At 44.6% G+C, this 22,829-nt stretch overlaps 1 protein-coding gene across 1 annotated transcript in view; it reads right to left on the bottom strand.

The window, feature by feature from the left end:
- Positions 1-22,829, bottom strand: part of LOC115124670 (ras-related protein Rab-6B-like) — a 194,495-nt gene that overhangs the window by 33,072 nt on the left and 138,594 nt on the right. Inside the window, exon 7 of the mRNA XM_065009352.1 lies at positions 13,233-13,299. Coding sequence (XP_064865424.1) covers positions 13,233-13,299 — 67 coding nt within the window. The remainder of the gene's footprint in view (positions 1-13,232; positions 13,300-22,829) is intronic.

Here is a 22,829-nt window from a genome sequence, read left to right as displayed (position 1 = left end):
CCCCCTCCTCCTCCACCCTCCCCTCTACACTCCCCCCACCTCCTATAGCTTGTCATAGTGACCTGTCATAGTGGATATCGGTTGTATCTGCTGACCTGTCGTAGTGGATATAGGTTGTCATAGTGACCTGTCATAGTGGATATAGGTTGTCATAGTGACCTGTCATAGTTGATATAGGTTGCCATAGTGACCTGTCATAGTGGATATAGGTTGTATCTGCTGACCTGTCATAGTGGATATAGGTTATCATAGTGACCTGTCATAGTGGATATAGGTTGTCATAGTGACCTGTCATAGTGGATATAGGTTGTCATAGTGACCTGTGATAGTGGATATAGGTTGTCATAGTGACCTGTCATAGTGGATATAGGTTGTCATAGTGACCTGTCATAGTGGATATAGGTTGTCATAGTGACCTGTGATAGTGTATATAGGTTGTATCTGCTGACCTGTCATAGTGGATATAGGTTGTATCTGCTGACCTGTCATAGTGGATATAGGTTGTCATAGTGACCTGTCATAGTGGATATAGGTTGTCATAGTGACCTGTCATAGTTGATATAGGTTGTCATAGTGACCTGTCATAGTGGATATAGGTTGTATCTGCTGACCTGTCATAGTGGATATAGGTTATCATAGTGACCTGTCATAGTGGATATAGGTTGTATCTGCTGACCTGTCATAGTGGATATAGGTTATCATAGTGACCTGTCATAGTGGATATAGGTTGTCATAGTGACCTGTCATAGTGGATATAGGTTGTCATAGTGACCTGTCATAGTGGATATAGGTTGTCATAGTGACCTGTCATAGTGGATATAGGTGGTCATAGTGACCTGTCATAGTGGATATAGGTTGTCATAGTGACCTGTCATAGTGGATAAAGGTTGTCATAGTGACCTGTCATAGTGGATATAGGTTGTCATAGTGACCTGTCATAGTGGATATAGGTTGTCATAGTGACCTGTCATAGTGGATATCGGTTGAATCTGCTGACCTGTCATAGTGGATATAGGTTGTCATAGTGACGTGTCATAGTGGATATAGGTTGTATCTGCTGACCTGTCATAGTGGATATAGGTTGTCATAGTGACCTGTCATAGTGGATATCGGTTGTATCTGCTGACCTGTCATAGTGGATATAGGTTGTCATAGTGACCTGTCATAGTGGATATCGGTTGTATCTGCTGACCTGTCATAGTGGATATAGGTTGTCATAGTGACCTGTCATAGTGGATATAGGTTGTCATAGTGACCTGTCATAGTGGATATAGGTTGTATCTGCTGACCTGTCATAGTGGATATAGGTTGTATCTGCTGACCTGTCATAGTGGATATAGGTTGTCATAGTGACCTGTCATAGTGGATATAGGTTGTATCTATCGACCTGTCATAGTGGATATAGGTTGTCATAGTGACCTGTCATAGTGGATATAGGTTGTCATAGTGACCTGTCATAGTGGATATAGGTTGTCATAGTGACCTGTCATAGTGGATAAAGGTTGTCATAGTGACCTGTCATAGTGGATATAGGTTGTCATAGTGACCTGTCATAGTGGATATAGGTTGTCATAGTGACCTGTCATAGTGGATATAGGTTGTCATAGTGACCTGTCATAGTGGATATAGGTTGTATCTGCTGACCTGTCATAGTGGATATAGGTTGTCATAGTGACCTGTCATAGTGGATATAGGTTGTCATAGTGACCTGTCATAGTGGATAAAGGTTGTCATAGTGACCTGTCATAGTGGATATAGGTTGTCATAGTGACCTGTCATAGTGGATATAGGTTGTCATAGTGACCTGTCATAGTGGATATAGGTTGTCATAGTGACCTGTCATAGTGGATATAGGTTGTCATAGTGACCTGTCATAGTGGATATAGGTTGTCATAGTGACCTGTGATAGTGGATATAGGTTGTCATAGTGACCTGTCATAGTGGATATAGGTTGTCATAGTGACCTGTCATAGTGGATATAGGTTGTCATAGTGACCTGTGATAGTGGATATAGGTTGTATCTGCTGACCTGTCATAGTGGATATAGGTTGTATCTGCTGACCTGTCATAGTGGATATAGGTTGTCATAGTGACCTGTCATAGTGGATATAGGTTGTCATAGTGACCTGTCATAGTTGATATAGGTTGTCATAGTGACCTGTCATAGTGGATATAGGTTGTATCTGCTGACCTGTCATAGTGGATATAGGTTATCATAGTGACCTGTCATAGTGGATATAGGTTGTATCTGCTGACCTGTCATAGTGGATATAGGTTGTCATAGTGACCTGTGATAGTGGATATAGGTTGTCATAGTGACCTGTCATAGTGGATATCGGTTTTAGCCAGTTGCCTTTGTTGTGTTTCCCTTTATATGAATACATGACATACCGACTGGATAGCCCGGGGTGTTACTATACCTCTCTAACACTCTAGTTGACCTGCAGCGTTTCCCAAGCCCGTTTTGGCACCCCTTGGGGTCCTGAGGACCGAGTTTGGGAAACGTACTTGATAATACAGACCAACTAAATAGTATGTTACTATTCCTCTCTCTCTCTCCCCCTCTCTCTCTCTATCTGTCTATCTATCTATCTCTCTCCCCCCTCTCTCTCTCTCTCTCTCTCTCTCCACCTCCACCTCTCTCTCTCTCTCTCTCTCTCCCCTCTCTCTCTCTCCCCTTCTCCCCCTCTCTCCCCCCCCTCTCTCTCTCTCTAACTGTCTATCTATCTATCTCTCCCCCTCTCTCTCCCTCTCTCTCTCTCTCTCTCTCTCTCCCTCTCTCTCTCTCTCTCCCCCTCTCTCTCTCTCTCTCCACCTCTCTCTCTCTCTCTCTCTCTCTCTCTCTCTCCCTCCTCTCTCTCCCCCTCTCCCCCCCCTCCCCCCCTCTAACTGTCTATCTATCTATCTCCCCCTCTCTCTCCTCTCTCTCTCTCTCTCTCCACCTCTCTCTCTCTCTCTCTCTCTCTCTCTCTCTCTCTCTCTCTCCCCCTCTCTCTCTCTCTCTCCCCCTATCTCTCTCTCTCTCTCCTTGGTCTGCTTCACAAGCGTTCCCAGAAGTCTAGTTGTGTCTCTGGGTTTAGAGACTCTGTGGTTCCAGTCACTCTCCACCCTCCGCATTCTGTCTGAGCTTTGTAGGCTGCATCTCTATGGTAACAGCAGGTGATTTATGAAAAATGTATTTCATTTTAATGTGTGTATCCTCCTACTCTGTTCTCCTCCTGCTCTATTCTCTTCCTGCTCTGTTCACTTCCTGCTCTGTTCTCTTCCTGCTCTGTTCTGTTCTCTTCCTGCTCTGTTCTCTTCCTGCTCTGTTCTGTTCTCTTCCTGCTCTGTTCTCTTCCTGCTCTGTTCTTTTCCTGCTCTGTTCTCTACCTGCTCTGTTCTCTTCCTGCTCTGTTCTCTTCCTGCTCTGTTCTGTTCTCTTCCTGCTCTGTTCTCTTCCTGCTCTGTTCTCTTCCTGCTCTGTCCTCTTCCTGCTGTTCTCTACCTGCTCTGTTCTCTACCTGCTCTGTTCTGTTGTCTTCCTGCTCTGTTCTCTTCCTGCTCTGTTCTCTACCTGCTCTGTCCTCTTCCTGCTCTGTTCTCTTCCTGCTGTTCTCTACCTGCTCTGTTCTCTACCTGCTCTGTTCTGTTGTCTTCCTGCTCTGTTCTCTTCCTGCTCTGTTCTCTTCCTGCTCCGTTCTGTTCTCTTCCTGCTCTGTTCTCTTCCTGCTCTGTTCTCTACCTGCTCTGTTCTCTTCCTGCTCTGTTCTCTTCCTGCTCTGTTCTCTACCTGCCCTGTTCTCTTCCTGCTCTGTTCTCTACCTGCTCTGTTCTCTACCTGCTCTGTTCTCTACCTGCTCTGTTCTCTTCCTGCTCTGTTCTCTTCCTGCTCTGTTCTCTACCTGCTCTGTTCTCTTCCTGCTCTGTTCTCTTCCTGCTCTATTCTCTACCTGCTCTGTTCTCTTCCTGCTCTGTTCTCTTCCTGCTCTGTTCTTTACCTGCTCTGTTCTCTATCTGTTCTGTTCTCTACCTGCTCTGTTCTCTACCTGCTCTGTTCTCTACCTGCTCTGTTCTATACCTGCTCTGTTCTATACCTGCTCTGTTCTCTACCTGCTCTGTTCTCTACCTGCTCTGTTCTCTACCTGCTCTGTTCTGTTCTCTACCTGATCTGTTCTCTACCTGCTCTGTTCTCTTCCTGCTCTGTTCTCTACCTGCTCTGTTCTCTTCCTGCTCTGTTCTCTTCCTGCTCTGTTCTCTACCTGCTCTGTTCTCTACCTGCTCTGCTCTGTTCTCTTCCTGCTCTGTTCTCTTCCTGCTCTGTTCTCTACCTGCTCTGTTCTCTACCTGCTCTGTTCTGTTCTCTTCCTGCTGTTCTCTTCCTGCTCTGTTCTCTACCTGCTCTGTTCTCTACCTGCTCTGTTCTGTTCTCTTCCTGCTCTGTTCTCTTCCTGCTCTGTTCTCTACCTGCTCTGTTCTCTACCTGCTCTGCTCTGTGCTCTACCTGTTCTGTTCTCTTCCTGCTCTGTTCACTTCCTGCTCTGTTCTCTTCCTGCTCTGTTCTCTACCTGCTCTGGTCTCTACCTGCTCTGTTCTGTTCTCTTCCTGCTCTGTTCTCTTCCTGCTCTGTTCTCTTCCTGCTCTGTTCTCTACCTACTCTGTTCTGTTCTCTACCTGCTCTGTTCTGTTCTCTACCTGCTCTGTTCTCTACCTGCTCTGTTCTGTTCTCTTCCTGCTCTGTTGTATTTGGTATCCCTTTATGTAGTGTTGTGTTGTCTCTCTTGTTGTGATGTGTGTTTTGTCCTGTATTTATAATACCTTTTTTTTTATTTTATATCCCAGCCCCGGGCCCCGCAGGAGGCCTTTTGGTAGGCCTGTAATTGTAAATAAGAATTTGTTCTAAACTGACTTGACTAGTTAAATAAAGGTTAAATAAAAATGAATAAAATCCTACTGTGTTCTCATCCTACACTGTTCTGCTCTGTTCTCGTCCTACTCTGTTCTGCTCTGTTCTCATCCTACACTGTTCTGCTCTGTTCTCGTCCTACTCTGTTCTGCTCTGTTCTCATCCTACTCTGTTCTGCTCTGTTCTCATCCTACTCTGTTCTGCTCTGTTCTCATCCTACTCTGTTCTGCTCTGTTCTCGTCCTACTCTGTTCTGCTCTGTTCTCATCCTACACTGTTCTGCTCTGTTCTCATCCTACACTGTTCTGCTCTGTTCTCGTCCTACACTGTTCTGCTCTGTTCTCGTCCTACTCTGTTCTGCTCTGTTCTCGTCCTACTCTGTTCTGCTCTGTTCTCATCCTACACTGTTCTGCTCTGTTCTCGTCCTACACTGTTCTGCTCTGTTCTCGTCCTACTCTGTTCTGCTCTGTTCTCGTCCTACACTGTTCTGCTCTGTTCTCGTCCTACTCTGTTCTGCTCTGTTCTCGTCCTACTCTGTTCTGCTCTGTTCTCGTCCTACTCTGTTCTGCTCTGTTCTCGTCCTACTCTGTTCTGCTCTGTTCTCGTCCTACTCTGTTCTGCTCTGTTCTCATCCTACACTGTTCTGCTCTGTTCTCATCCTACACTGTTCTGCTCTGTTCTCGTCCTACTCTGTTCTGCTCTGTTCTCGTCCTACTCTGTTCTGCTCTGTTCTCGTCCTACTCTACTCTCTCATTAATATTTCCATGTGAAGCTGGTTGACAAGGTGTGTGTGTGTGATGGAGCAATGGAGGCTCCTCAAGGGAAAAAGGGAGGACCATCCTCAGTCAATTTCAGAAAAATGGAAATGGTGAAATTTAAAAAATATCTTTAGATAAAATATACTAAATATATTCACATCACCAAATAATTGAAAAAAATGGTATGTGATGGACACACTACCTCCATCACCCTACCTCCATCACATACCATCACACTAGCTCCATCACACTACCCCAATCACATACCAACACACACATCACACTACCATCATCACACTACCTCCATCACATACCATCACACTACCTCCATCACACTACCTCCATCACACCACCTCCATCACATACCATCACACTAGCTCCATCACTCCATCACACTAGCTCCATCACACTAGCTCCATCACACTACCTCCATCACACCATCCATCACACTACCTCCATCACATACCATCACACTACCTTCCTCACACTACTTTCCTCACACTACCTTCATCACACTACCTCCATCACACTACCATCACACTAGCTCCATCACACTACCATCACACTACCTCCATCACATACCATCACACTACCTCCATCACACTACCTCCATCTCATACCATCACACTAGCTCTATCAAATATCCACACACACACACACACACATACACTACCTCCATCACATATCATCACACTACCTCCATCACATACCATCACACTACCTCCATCACACTACCTCCATCACATACCATCACACTACCATCATCACACTACCTCCATCACATACCATCACACTACCTCCATCACACTACCTCCACATCACACTACCTCCATCACATACCATCACACTACCATCATGACACTACCTCCATCACATACCATCACTCCATCACACTACTGCAATCAAAACCATCATCACACTACCTCCATCACATCACACTACTTCCATCACACCACCTCCATCACACCACCTCCATCACCTCTCTGTTGGATAGCCATAGCCATCATACTAGCACCACTCATTACACTAGCCAGCTCCATAGCATCCACTACTCTGTTGGATCAGCCATACCATCATACTACCACCATTACACCACCTCCATCACACTACTTTATATCATAACTATCATGCAGTACAGTGTACAGTCAGCAAGAAGTCTAGCAGTTACACCGGTAGGCCACGTGGCAATAAATTAATCAAACATAAAGCTTACCATCCCTCTCTGTTGGATAAGAGTTCCGCATCCTCTCTGTTGGATAGCCATAGCCAGCTAGCGAACATAGCATCCCTCTCTGTTGGATAGTCATAGCCAGCTAGCTAACATGGCATCCCTCTCTGTTGGATAGCCATAGCCAGCTAGCTAACATGGCATCCCTCTCTGTTGGATAGTCATAGCCAGCTAGCTAACATAGCATCCCTCTCTGTTGGATAGTCATAGCCAGCTAGCTAACATAGCATCCCTCTCTGTTGGATAGTCATAGCCAGCTAGCTAACATGGCATCCCTCTCTGTTGGATAGTCATAGCCAGCTAGCTAACATAGCATCCCTCTCTGTTGGATAGTCATAGCCAGCTAGCTAACATAGCATCCCTCTCTGTTGGATAGCCATAGCCAGCTAGCTAACATGGCATCCCTCTCTGTTGGATAGTCATAGCCAGCTAGCTAACATAGCATCCCTCTCTGTTGGATAGCCATAGCCAGCTAGCTAACATAGCATCCCTCTCTGTTGGATAGTCATAGCTGAACATAGCATCCTCTCTAACATAGCATCCCTCTCTGTTGGATAGCCATAGCCAGCTAGCTAACATAGCATCCCTCTCTGTTGGATAGCCACAGACAGCTAGCTAACATAGCATCCCTCTCTGTTGAATAGCCATAGCCAGCTAGCTAACATGGCATCCCTCTCTGTTGGATAGTCATAGCCAGCTAGCTAACATGGCATCCCTCTCTGTTGGATAGTCATAGCCAGCTAGCTAACATGGCATCCCTCTCTGTTGGATAGCCATAGCCAGCTAGCTAACATAGCATCCCTCTCTGTTGGATAGCCATAGCCAGCTAGCTAACATAGCATCCCTCTCTGTTGGATAGTCATAGCCAGCTAGCTAACATAGCATCCCTCGCTGTTTGAGCCGGGTGTTTGAGTAGGCTAAACTAACTAGCTGCATTCACAAGCTAAGTAAGTGGAAAAAATACTATGAATGAAAGCTCTTTCTTTCTCTCTCCCACTTGTCATTTATTTTTTAAGGAATGAATTTGTTCAAAACTGTTCAACAGTTTTTTCTCTTTATACACTGCAGTGCTAGCTAGCTGTAGCTTATGCTTTCAGTACTTGATAAATCCTCTGATCCTTTGATTAAAAATCCTTCTTTAACCCGTCTCCTCCCCTTCACCTACACTGATGGAAGTGGATTGAACAAGTGACATCAATAAGGGATCATAGCTTTCACCTGGTCAGTTTATGTCATGGAAAGAGCAGGTGTTCATAATGTTTTGTACAGTCAGTGTATATTCTATTATATTGACCATGACAGAAACTACAAACTGTTGAACTCCCCAAGAATATGAATTCCTTTCTTCAGCACAAAGGAAACAACATGTCAGTCAGAGGTTTGTTTGTCTTTGGGGGCTGGATATTTTTTTTCTGTATAAAAACTGCAACCTCAGGCTCTAATATCCCAACCTGTCTGTGAAACACACCCTGCGGCTCTGTGGTCGACTGGCAGCTTGGCATCAATGGATGAGATGAAGAGGAGGGGAGGAGACAGAGAGAGAGAGAAAGAGAGTGGGTGAAAGAGAGAGAGAGAGAAAGAGAGTGGGTGAAAGAGAGAGAGAGAGAAAGAATGGGTGAGAGGTAGAGAGAGAGAGAGTGGGTGAGAGGTAGAGGTAGAGAGAGAGGGTGAGAGGGAGGGTGAGAGGTAGAGAGTGGATGAGAGGCAGAGAGAGAGAGAGGGTGAGAGAGAGGTAGAGAGTGGGTGAGAGAGAGAGAGAGTGAGTGGGTGAGAGGTAGAGAGAGAGAGATAGGGTGAGAGGTAGAGAGAGAGGTAGAGAGTGGGTGAAAGGCAGAGAGAGAGAGAGGGTGAGAGATAGAGAGTGGGTGAGAGGCAGAGAGAGAGAGAGAGTGAGTGAGTGAGTGAGTGAGTGAGTGAGTGAGTGAGAGAGGTAGAGACAGAGAGAGAGATAGAGAGAAAGAGAGTGGGTGAGAGGTAGGGAGAAAGAAAGAGAGCGAGAGAGAGAGAGAGAGAGAGAGAGAGAGAAAGAAGGGGGCATCCAAGCCCAATAAACTGCATGATATTAAGAAATGCTATAGATGGAAGGAAGATAGTGTAGAAACCTACCTAGGAACAATTGTCCAAAAACAAAACCAATCCTTCCTAGATGACTTCCTGGCCAAAATGTTTCCCTGAAATAGTGAAGGTGTAAACTTAGCAGTAGAAAGCCTGAACATATCAAATAAACACAATTCAAGCTGAAAACACAATTGACAGCATTGAGAAATGGCTTGAGGAAGACTACAAAAGCCAAAGAAAGACATGGAGAAACCTGTCCATTCATAAACACAGGGGCAAATGAGAAAACACTGAACAAACAGCAACACAAAGAGCTATCTATCCAAAATGGAGATGTCTGGATAAACCACTTCTCCAACCTTCTAACCATTTAACAAATAACTAAGAGAAAAAACATAAACATCTACTAAACTACCAGCTATTAAAGACTACCCAGAACACACTGGGTTCTCCAATTATATTAAAGACTACCCAGAACACACTGGGTTCTCCAATTATATTAAAGACTACCCAGAACACACTGGGTTCTCCTACTACATTAAAGACTACCCAGAACACACTGGGTTCTCCTACTACATTAAAGACTACCCAGAACACACTGGGTTCTCCTACTACATTAAAGACTACCCAGAACACACTGGGTTCTCCTACTACATTAAAGACTACCCAGAACACACTGGGTTATCCTACTACATTAAAGACTACCAGAACACACTGGGTTCTCCTACTACATTAAAGACTACCCAGAACACACTGGGTTCTCCTACTACATTAAAGACTACCCAGAACACACTGGGTTCTCCTACTACATTAAAGACTACCCAGAACACACTGGGTTCTCCTACTACATTAAAGACTACCAGAACACACTGGGTTCACCAATTATATTAAAGACTACCCAGAACACACTGGGTTCTACTACTACATTAAAGACCACCAGAACCCACTGGGTTCTCCAATTATATTAAAGACTACCCAGAACACACTGGGTTCTCCTACTACATTAAAGACTACCAGAACACACTGGGTTCTCCAATTATATTAAAGACTACCCAGAACACACTGGGTTCTACTACTACATTAAAGACCACCAGAACCCACTGGGTTCTCCAATTATATTAAAGACTACCCAGAACACACTGGGTTCTCCTACTACATTAAAGACTACCATAACCCACTGGGTTCTCCAATTATATTAAAGACTACCCAGAACACACTGGGTTCTCCTACTACATTAAAGACTACCAGAACCCACTGGATTCTCCAATTACATGAAATACTACCCAGAACACACTGGGTTCTCCTACTACATTAAAGACTACCCAGAACCCACTGGATTCTCCAATTATATTAAAGACTACCCAGAACCCACTGGGTTCTCCTATTGCATTAAAGACTACCCTGAACACACTGGGTTCTCCTACTACATTAAAGACTACCCAGAACACACTGGGTTCTCCTACTACATTAAAGACTACCCAGAACACACTGGGTTCTCCTACTACATTAAAGACTACCCAGAACACACTGGGTTCTACTACTACATTAAAGACTACCAGAACCCACTGGGTTCTCCTACTACATTAAAGACTACCCAGAACACACTGGGTTCTCCAATTATATTAAAGACAATCCAAAACACACTGGGTTCTCCTACTACATTAAAGACTACCCAGAACACACTGGGTTCTCCTACTACATTAAAGACTACCCAGAACACACTGGGTTCTCCTACTACATTAAAGACTACCCAGAACACACTGGGTTCTCCTACTACATTAAAGACTACCCAGAACACACTGGGTTCTCCTACTACATTAAAGACTACCCAGAACACACTGGGTTCTCCTACTACATTAAAGACTACCCAGAACACACTGGGTTCTCCTACTACATTAAAGACTACCAGAACACACTGGGTTCTCCTACTACATTAAAGACTACCCAGAACCCACTGGGTTCTCCTATTACATTAAAGACTACCAGAACCCACTGGGTTCTCCTACTACAATAAAGACTACCCAGAACACACTGGGTTCTCCTATTACATTAAAGACTACCCAGAACACACTGGGTTCTCCTACTACATTAAAGACTACCCAGAACACACTGGGTTCTCCTACTACATTAAAGACTACCCAGAACACACTGGGTTCTCCTACTACATTAAAGACTACCCAGAACACACTGGGTTCTCCTACTACATTAAAGACTACCAGAACACACTGGGTTCTCCTACTACATTAAAGACTACCCAGAACACACTGGGTTCTCCTACTACATTAAAGACTACCAGAACACACTGGGTTCTCCTACTACATTAAAGACTACCAGAACACACTGGGTTCTCCTACTACATTAAAGACTACCAGAACCCACTGGGTTCTCCTACTACATTAAAGTCTACCAGAACCCACTGGGTTCTCCTACTACAATAAAGACTACCCAGAACACACTGGGTTCTCCTACTACAATAAAGACTACTTACATTGGATGAACTTCAGGACAAAATACAAACCTTCCAACCCAAAAAGGCCTGTGCGGTTGATGGTATCCTTAATGAAATGATAAAATATACAGACCACAATTTCAAGTTACTATACTCAAACTCTTCAACATTATCCTCATCTCTGGCATCTTCCCCAATATTTGGAAACAAGGTCTGATCACCCCAATCCACAAAAGTGGAGACAAATTTGACCCCAACAATTACAGCGGAATCTGTGTCAACAGTAACCTCAGGAAAATCCTCTGCAGTATCATCAACAGCGAACTCCAACATTTCTTCAGTGAAAACAATGGCGTGAGCAAATATCAAATTGGCCTCTTACCAAATTACCGTACGACACACCACACCACCCTAATCGACAAACAAACAAATCAAAACAAAAGCAAGGTATTTTCATGCTTTGTTGATTGCAATTAAAAGCTTTTGACTCAATTTGGCATGAGGGCCTGCTGTATAAACTGAAGGAAAGCGGTGTTGGGGGGGGGGGGTATCTATACCTGTACTTGTGCCTGTATCTATACCTGTACATTACATTTACATTTAATTCATTTAGCAGACGCTCTTATCCAGAGCGACTATATCTATACCTGTACCTGTATCTATACCTGTATCTGTATCTATACCTGTATCTATACCTGTACCTGTATCTGTATCTATACCTGTATCTATACCTGTACCTGTACCTGTATCTATACCTGTACCTGTATCTATACCTGTACCTGTATCTATACCTGTACCTGTATCTGTATCTATACCTGTATCTGTATCTGTATCTATACCTGTACCTGTATCTATATCTATACCTGTATCTGTATCTATACCTGTACCTGTATCTGTATCTATACCTGTATCTGTACCTGTACCTGTATCTATACCTGTATCTGTATCTGTACCTGTATCTATACCTGTACCTGTATCTATACCTGTATCTATACCTGTATCTGTATCTATACCTGTACCTGTATCTGTATCTATACCTGTACCTGTATCTATACCTGTATCTATACCTGTACCTGTATCTGTATCTATACCTGTACCTGTATCTATACCTGTATCTATACCTGTATCTGTACCTGTACCTGTACCTGTATCTATACCTGTACCTGTATCTGTATCTATACCTGTACCTGTATCTGTATCTATACCTGTACCTGTATCTATACCTGTATCTGTATCTATACCTGTACCTGTATCTATACCTGTATCTGTATCTGTATATATACCTGTATCTGTATCTATACCTGTACCTGTATCTGTATCTATACCTGTACCTGTATCTGTATCTATACCTGTATCTATACCTGTACCTGTACCTGTATCTATACCTGTACCTGTATCTATACCTGTATCTATACCTGTACCTGTATCTGTATCTATACCTGTACCTGTATCTATACCTGTACCTGTATCTATACCTGTATCTATACCTGTATCTGTATCTATACCTGTATCTGTATCTATACCTGTACCTGTATCTATACCTGTACCTGTATCTGTATCTATACCTGTACCTATATCTATACCTGTATCTGTATCTCTACCTGTACCTGTACCTGTATCTATACCTGTACCTGTATCTATACCTGTATCTGTATCTATACCTGTACCTGTACCTGTATCTATACCTGTACCTGTATCTATACCTGTACCTGTACCTGTATCTGTATCTATACCTGTACCTGTATCTATATCTATATCTGTAACTTGAGTTGAGTCCTTTTCACAACCACCAACCATTACATGTATGTTACCTGTAGTTGAGTTGAGGCTAAGTGCCTGTGCAGTGAAAGGATACTCCCCTCCTTGCTTGTCTCCTGCATGCTCTCCATCCCAGGAAGGGCAGCTGCCACACGCCGAAACAGCTGGAGAGAGACAGAAAATAAACAGAGAGAGGAGAAGGGAGATACAAAGAGGAAGAGAGAGAGAGAGACAGAAGGAGAGAGAGAGAGAGACAGAGAGAGAGAGAGAGACAGAGGTAGAGAGAGAGAGAGACAGAGGTAGAGAGAGAGAGAGAGAGAGAGAGAGAGAGAGAGAGAGAGAGAGACAGAGAGAGAGAGAGAGAGAGAGAGAGAGAGACAGAGAGAGAGAGAGAGAGAGAGACAGAGAGAGAGAGAGAGAGAGAGAGAGAGAGAGAGAGAGAAAGGGGGGAGTTAGTACACTGTGACTCATGCTATGTCCATAACCGGGGAGAGTCTGTCTGCTACCAGACAGAGAGAATGTCTCATCCATTCATCTCCCTCACCTGTGGACGACCCAATCACCTCACTGAGAAAGGAAGCTCCATCATGCACTGAGCCAGGGATATAGCTCACACATTATAAAGCACTCACACAGTCAGTCAGTCACACAGTCAGTCAGTAACACAGTCAGTCAGTAACACCTCATGCACTGAGCCAGGGATATAGCTCACACATTATAAAGCACTCACACCGTCAGTCAGTCAGTCAGTCAGTCAGTCACACAGTCAGTCAGTCAGTCAGTCAGTCACACAGTCAGTCAGTCAGTCAGTCAGTCAGTCAGTCAGTCAGTCAGTCAGTCAGTCAGTCAGTCAGTCAGTCAGTAACACCTCATGCACTGAGCCAGGGATATAGCTCACACATTATAAAGCACTCACACAGTCAGTCAGTCAGTTACACAGTCAGTCAGTCAGTAACACAGTCACACAGTCAGTCAGTAACACAGTCAGTCAGACAGTCAGTCAGTCAGTCAGTCAGTCACACAGTCAGTCACACAGTCAGTCAGTCACACAGTCAGTCAGTCAGTCACACAGTCAGTCAGTTACACAGTCAGTCAGTCAGCAAGTAAGTCAGTCAGTCAGTCAATCAGTCACACAGTCAGTCAGTAACACAGTCACACAGTCAGTCAGTCACACTGGTGATAGCCAGCTTGACATACCCTCTCGGTCTGGATGAGTTGGGTGACTGCCAGCTTGACATACACTCTCGGTCACACTACTTAATCTGTGGTGCCATTCTAGGGACCACTGCCCTCTCATTACATTCCAAGTCAATTATAATACATCTGTAATCTCTCATAGTACAGGAGGAAGAGGGATGAATCATTAGAGCTACCCAATGACTTCCCAGAGGCTGGTCTCTCAGCTTGTTACTATAGCGACTCAATGACTTCCCAGAGGCTGGTCTCTCAGCTTGTTACTATAGCGACTCAATGACTTCCCAGAGGCTGGTCTCTCAGTGTGTTACTATAGCGACTCAATGACTTCCCAGAGGCTGGTCTCTCAGCGTGTTACTATAGCGACTCAATGACTTCCCAGAGGCTGGTCTCTCAGCGTGTTACTATAGCGACTCAATGACTTCCCAGAGGCTGGTCTCTCAGTGTGTTACTATAGCGACTCAATGACTTCCCACAGGCTGGTCTCTCAGCTTGTTACTATAGTGTGGGAGACCAGAGGCTGGTCTCTCAGCTTGTGACTATAGTGTGGGAGACCAGAGGCTGGTCTCTCAGCTTGTTACTATAGTGTGGGAGACCAGAGGCTGGTCTCTCAGCGTGTGACTATAGTGTGGGAGACCAGAGGCTGGTCTCTCAGCTTGTTACTATAGTGTGGGAGACCAGAGGCTGGTCTCTCAGCGTGTGACTATAGTGTGGGAGACCAGAGGCTGGTCTCTCAGCTTGTTACTATAGTGTCCCCCACTAGGGAAGACCACCAGACAGGATCGTCATACCCAATGACTTCCCAGAGGCTGGTCTCTCAGCTTGTTACTATAGTGTCCCCCACTAGGGAAGACCACCAGACAGGATCGTCATACTCAATGACTTCCCAGAGGCTGGTCTCTCAGCTTGTTACTATAGTGTCCCCCACTAGGGAAGACCACCAGACAGGATCGTCATACTCAATGACTTCCCAGAGGCTGGTCTCTCAGCTTGTTACTATAGTGTGGGAGACCAGAGGCTGGTCTCTCAGCGTGTTACTATAGTGTGGGAGACCAGAGGCTGGTCTCTCAGCTTGTTACTATAGTGTGGGAGACCAGAGGCTGGTCTCTCAGCTTGTTACTATAGTGTCCCCCACTAGGGAAGACCACCAGACAGGATCGTCATACTCAATGACTTCCCAGAGGCTGGTCTCTCAGCTTGTTACTATAGTGTCCCCCACTAGGGAAGACCACCAGACAGGATCGTCATACTCAATGACTTCCCAGAGGCTGGTCTCTCAGCTTGTTACTATAGTGTGGGAGACCAGAGGCTGGTCTCTCAGCTTGTTACTATAGTGTCCCCCACTAGGGAAGGCCCTCAGACGGGATCAGGGTCCCTGCAGAAGGACCCTGAAAGGTTACAACAAGGCCTGCTGTCCCAAATGGCAATTCCCTTTATAGTGCACTACTTTAGACCAGGCCCTATAGGGGAGTAGTGCACTACTTTAGACCAGGCCCTATAGGGAGTAGTGCACTACTTTAGACCAGGCCCTATAGGGTAGTAGTGCACTACTTTAGACCAGGCCCTATAGGATAGTAGTGCACTACTTTAGACCAGGCCCTATAGGGTAGTAGTGCACTACTTTAGACCAGGGCCTATAGGGTAGTAGTGCACTACTTTAGACCAGGATCCATAAAAGCCATTTAGGACGCATCTGAAGGAGTGTCACCGAAACAAATGTCAGGTTGGTCATTTAATGTTTTTTGGTTTGAAAGGATTTTAGCTATTGTTCCTATAAGCATTCTATCAAAACATATCCTCATTTGACCTTCATGGACCTGGACATGAAATATTAGATAAAAGCATGACACAAGAAAGCATACATCTCTATTCATCATCATTTGTTTGGTCTGTCATTTAAAAAGCATAAAAGCAGTTACAAATCCATTTAGTCTGGATGAAGATATTATTTATTTGGCCTCTTGTTTCTTTGGTGGCCATTTTTAAAGCATAAGGCTTCTGAAACTTAATTAAATGTATGTTGTTCTCTAATTCTCGCAAAAAAAAAAAAAAATTCAGATGGACTACATATTTATTTATTGAATGGTTCTCCCATCGATTGGGTTTCCACCTATAAATATCTGGGCATTTGGATTGACAAGATTATAAAAATATACTGATGCTCAGATTTAAAGTGGGTTCCATTTTTTTTTTAATAATCTAGGCTCTCCCTAAAAAGCAAGAAGCCGATTGTACAGTCAACTTCTCCTGACAGTTCTTGACAATGGTGACACTATTTCCCAGAATGCAGCAGCCACTACTCTTAAACTTTTTAACGCCGTCTACCATAGCGCCCTTCGCTTTATCACAGGTGACAGTTTTAATACTCCTCACTGCTTCCTGTATCAACAGTTTGGCTGATCCTCATTAAAGTCCTATAGATCACTTCACTATTCCCTTTTTGTTTCCAAAGCCCTACTACACAATCTTCCCTACTTCCTGACTTCCCTACTTCCTGACTTCCTGACTTCACGACTTCCCGACTTCCTGACTTCCTGACTTCCTGACTTCCCTACTTCCTGACTTCCTGACTTCCCTACTTCCCGACTTCCTGACTTCCCGACGTCCTGACTTCCCGACGTCCTGACTTCCCTACTTCCTGACTTCCCGACTACCCTACTTCCTGACTTCCCTACTTCCTGACTTCCCGACTTCCCTACTTCCTGACTTCCCTACTTCCTGACTTCCCTACTTCCTGACTTACCTACTTCCCTACTTCCTGACTTCCTGACTTCCCGACTTCCCAACTTCCTGACTTCCCAACTTCCCAACTTCCCTACTTCCTGACTTCCCGACTTCCCGACTTCCCTACTTCCTGACTTCCCTACTTCCTGACTTCCCTACTTCCTGACTTCCCTACTTCCTGACTTCCCTACATCCTGACTTCCCTACTTCCCGACATCCCGACTTCCCTACTTCCCGACTTCCCTACTTCCTGACTTCCCTACTTCCTGACTTCCTAACTTCCTGACTTCCCTACTTCCTGACTTACCTACTTCCCTACTTACCGACTTACCTAACTTCAGTGTAAAAGCATAAAAACGTTTCCGAAACCCGTTCACTCCTCGGGTCTCCACCAAATTAGGTTTACCCCCTTTTTTGAATAACTTGCAGAACTCGCTGCATCTTCATTCCCTGGTGCCGATAAGGCAGTTCAGGAGTCTAATGTTGAATTTGTTAAATGAAAATTGCATCTGTTTTGATTAAACATAAACATGTATTGTAGTGTTGAAATGGTCGTTTAAAATAAATTGTAATCTGTATTATTATAATTCTTTCTTTTAAACTTGTGCTATTTCCTGTCCAACGTTGAATTTGTTTAACTTGTTTACCTCAGGGCACCATTGAAAATGAGACCCTGGTCTCAATGGGGTCCCCTGGCAAGATGGTGCCGACAGACATGGCAGCTCTGCTTCTAGCTCCTAAGACATGACAGATATGGCAGGTCTGCTTCTAGCTCCTAAGCAACTTTGCAGTATTTTGTTTTTGTGTGTGTTATTTCTTACATTATTAGCCCAGAAATGTTTTGTGTTATTACATACAGATGGAAATAACTTTTGGATATCAGAGCGACGCATTAAGAGCAGGAATACGACTTTCCTGAATTGTATCCTTCGTTCGTAACCCAACAGGGCAATTGAACTTATCCCAGAGGCTGCTCCAAGACGCCGTCGGTGGAGAAGAGGTATTCGGAGTGGACTTCTAGTCCGACTCAGGAGTTGTGCACACCGGCCACCGCTTCCGTGTATATTACTCGCTACTGCTCAGTCTCTGGACAATAAAGTAGACAAGCTCAGGGCGAGGATATCCTTCCAGAGAGACATCTTGGACTGTAACATACTCTGTTTCACGGAATCATGGCTCTTTCCGGATATACTGTCCCTGTCCATACAGCCAGTTGGGTTCTCAGTTCATTGCGCAGACAGGAATAAAGAAGAAGAAAGGCGATGGTGTATGTCTCATGATTAACAACTCATGGTGTGATTGTGATAACGTACAGAAACTCAAGTCCTTTTGTTCACCCGACCTAGAATACCTTACAATCAAAAGTCTCCCGAGATAATTATTTTCAGTTGTAGTCACAGTCATGTATATGTATATATGTATATGTATGTATATATGTATATTCCCCCTCAAGGCGATATCACGACGACCCTCAAGGAACTACACTGAACTTTGTGCAAACTGGAAACCACAAATCCTGAGGCCGCATTTATTGTAGTTGGGGATTTCAACAAAGAAAATTTGAGGAAAATGCTACCGAAGTTCTATCAACACATTGACTGTAGTATTCGTGCTGCTAAAACGCTTGACCACAGATACTCCAACTTCCCGGGAACAAGGCCATCCCCCGCCCTCCCTTCAGCAAATCAGGTCAATACTCCATTTTGCTCGTCGTTTTCCTACAGGTAGAAATTCAAACAGGAAGCACTCGTGCTAAGGTCTATTCAACACTGATCTGACCAATCACAATCCATGCTTCAAGAATGTGGGATATGTTCCCGGTTGCCTCTGAGAATAACATTGACATGTATGATGACACGGTGACTGTGTTCATCAGGAAGTGTATAGGGGATGTTGTTTCCCACTGACTATTAAAACTTACCGAGACGAGAAACATCTCTGGCAGCATTCAAGCAAAACTAAAAGTGCAAACCACCGAATTTAACCATGGTGACTGGGAATATGGGTGAATACAAACAGTGCAGTTATTCCTTCCATAAGGCAATCAAACAGACGAAATGTCAGTACAGAGACAAAGTGGAGTCACAATTCAACAGCTCAGACATGAGACGTATGTGGCAGAGTCTACAGACAATCACTGATTACAAAGGGGAAACCAGCCACGTCGCGGACACCGACGTCTTGCTCCCAGACAAGCTAAACACCTTCATCGCCCGCTTTGAGGATAACACAGTACCACCGACGCGGCCCGCTACCAAGAAATGTGGGCTATCGTTCTCCGTGACAGACGTGAGTAAGACATTTAAACGTGTTAACCCTCGCAAGGCTGCCGGCCCAGTCGGCATCCCTAGCCGCATCCTCAGAACATGCGCATACCAGCTGGCTGGAGTGTTTATGGACATATTCAATCGATCCCTATCCCAGTCTGCTTTCCCCACATGCTTCAAGATGTCCACCATTGTTCCTGTACCCAAGAAAGCAATTTAACTAAATGACTTTCGCCTGTAGCACACACTACTGTCATCATGAAGTGCTTTGAGAGACTAGTCAAGGATCATATCACCTCTACTTTACATGACACCCTAGACCCACTTCAATTTGCTTACCGCCCCAATAGATCCACAGATGATTCAATCGCCATCACACTGCACACTGCCCTATCCCATCTGGACAAGAGGAATACCTACGTCAGAATGCTGTTCATTGACTATAGCTCAGCCTTCAACACCATAGTACCCTCCAAGCTCATCATTAAGCTCGGGCCCTGGGTCTGAACCCAGCCCTGTGCAACTGGGTCCTGGACTTCCTGACAGGCCGCCCCCAGGTGGTGAAGGTAGGAAACAACACCTCCACTTCGCTGATCCTCAACACAGGGGCCCCACAAGGGTGCGTGCTCAGCCCCCTCCTGTACTCCCTATTCACCAATGACTGCGTGGCCACACAAGCCTCCACCTCAATCAATCAATCAAATGTATTTATAAAGCCCTTCTTACATCCGCTGATGTCACAATGTGCTGTACAGAAACCCAGCCTAAACTCCAAACAGCAAGCAATGCAGGTGTAGAAGCACAGTGGCTAGGAAAAACTATCTAGAAAGGCCGGAACATAGGAAGAAACCTAGAGAAGAACCAGGCTATGAGGGGTGGCCAGTCCTCTTCTGGCTGTGTGGAGGGTGGAGATTATAACAGAACATGGCCAAGATGTTCAAACATTCATAGATGTCAAGCAGGGTCAAATAATAATAATCACAGTGGTTGTAGAGGGTGTAACAGGTCAGCACCTCAAGAGTAAATGTCCAACTCAATCACCAAGTTTGCAGATGACACAACAGTTGTAGGCCTGATGACCAATAATGACGAGACAGCCTACAGGGAGGATCACCAGGAAAATAACCTCTCACTCAACGTCAACAAAAACAAAGGAGTGGATTTTAGGAAACAGCAGAGAGAGCCCCCCCATATCCACATCGACAGGACCGCAGTGGAGAAGGTGAAAAGCTTCAAGTTCCTCGGCGTACATATCACCGACGCTCTGACGCTCTGAAATGGTCCACCCACACAGACAGTGTGATGAAGAAGATGTAACAGCGCCTCTTCAACCTAAGGAGGCATGATGAAATTCGGCTTGGCACCTAAGACCCTCATAAACTTTTACAGATGCACAATTGAGAGCATCCTGTCGGGCTGTATCACCGCCTGGTACGGCAACTGCACGGACCACAAAGGCAGGGTTCTCCAGAGGGTGGTGCGGTCTGCTCAATGCATCACCGGGGTTACACTGCCTGCCCTCCAGGACACCAACAGCACCCGATGTCACAGGAAGGCCAAAAGGACCATCAAGGACATCAACCACCCGAGCCACTGCCTGTTCACCCCGCTATCATCCAGAAGGCGAGGTCTGTACAGGTGCATCAACGCTGGGACCTAGAGACTGAAAAACATATTCTATCTCAAGGCCATCAGACTGTTAAATAGCCATCACTAGCCGGCCACCATCCGGTTACTCAACCCTGCACCTTAGAGGCTGCTGCCCTATATACATAAACATGGAATCACTGGTCACTCTAATAATGGAATCACTGGTCACTTTAATAATGGAACACTGGCCACTCTAATAATGGAATCACTGGTCACTTTAATAATGGAACACTGGTCACTCTAATAATGGAATCACTGGTCACTCTAATAATGGAACACTAGCCACTCTAATAACGGAATCCTGGCCACTCTAATAATTTAACACTGGCCACTCTAATAATGGAATCACTGGTCACTTTAATAATGGAACACTGGCCACTCTAATAATGGAATCACTGGTCACTTTAATAATGGAACACTGGTCACTCTAATAATGGAATCACTGGTCACTCTAATAATGGAACACTAGCCACTCTAATAACGGAATCCTGGCCACTCTAATAATTTAACACTGGCCACTCTAATAATGGAATCACTGGTCACTTTAATAATGGAACACTGGCCACTCTAATAATGGAATCACTGGTCACTCTAATAATGGAATCACTGGTCACTTTAATAATGGAATCACCGGCCACTCTAATAATGGAACACTGGCCACTCTAATAATGGAATCACTGGTCACTTTAATAATGGAATCACCGGCCACTCTAATAATGGAACACTGGCCACTCTAATAATGGAACACCGGCCACTCTAATAATGGAACACTGGCCACTCTAATAATGGAACACTGGCCACTCTAATAATGGAACACTGGCCACTCTAATAATGGAACACTGGCCACTCTAATAATGGAATCACCGGCCACTCTAATAATGGAATCACTGGCCACTCTAATAATGGAACACTGGCCACTCTAATAATGGAACACTGGTCACTGTAATAATGGAACACCGGTCACTCTAATAATGGAACACTGGCCACTCTAATAATGGAATCACTGGCCACTCTAATAATGGAATCACTGGCCACTGTAATAATGGAACACTGGCCACTCTAATAATGGAACACTGGCCACTCTAATAATGGAACACTGGCCACTCTAATAATGGAACACCGGCCACTCTAATAATGGAACACTGGCCACTCTAATAATGGAATCACCGGCCACTCTAATAATGGAACACTGGCCACTCTAATAATGGAACACTGGCCACTCTAATAATGGAATCACCGGCCACTCTAATAATGGAATCACTGGCCACTCTAATAATGGAACATGGAATGGAACACTGGCCACTCTAATAATGGAACACCGGCCACTCTAATAATGGAACACTGGCCACTCTAATAATGGAACACTGGCCACTCTAATAATGGAATCACTGGCCACTCTAATAATGGAACACTGGCCACTCTAATAATGGAACACTGGCCACTCTAATAATGGAACACTGGCCACTCTAATAATGGAACACTGGCCACTCTAATAATGGAACACCGGCCACTCTAATAATGGAACACTGGCCACTCTAATAATGGAACACTGGCCACTCTAATAATGGAACACTGGCCACTCTAATAATGGAACACCGGCCACTCTAATAATGGAACACTGGCCACTCTAATAATGGAACACCGGCCACTCTAATAATGGAACACCGGCCACTCTAATAATGGAACACTTTAATAATGTTTACATACTGCTTTACTCATCTCGTATGTATGTACTGTATTCTACTGTATTCTAGTCAATGCCACTCCGACATTAATCTTACTAATATATATATATATATATCTTAACTTTCCCCTTTAGATGTGTGTATTGTTGTGAATGGTTAGACACTACTGCACTG

The sequence above is a fragment of the Oncorhynchus nerka genome, linkage group LG24 (assembly GCF_034236695.1).
Source record: "Oncorhynchus nerka isolate Pitt River linkage group LG24, Oner_Uvic_2.0, whole genome shotgun sequence".
Classification (NCBI taxonomy): Eukaryota; Metazoa; Chordata; class Actinopteri; order Salmoniformes; family Salmonidae; genus Oncorhynchus; species Oncorhynchus nerka.
Note: the sequence above shows the minus strand (reverse complement) of the source record. Positions and strands in the feature narration are given on the sequence as shown.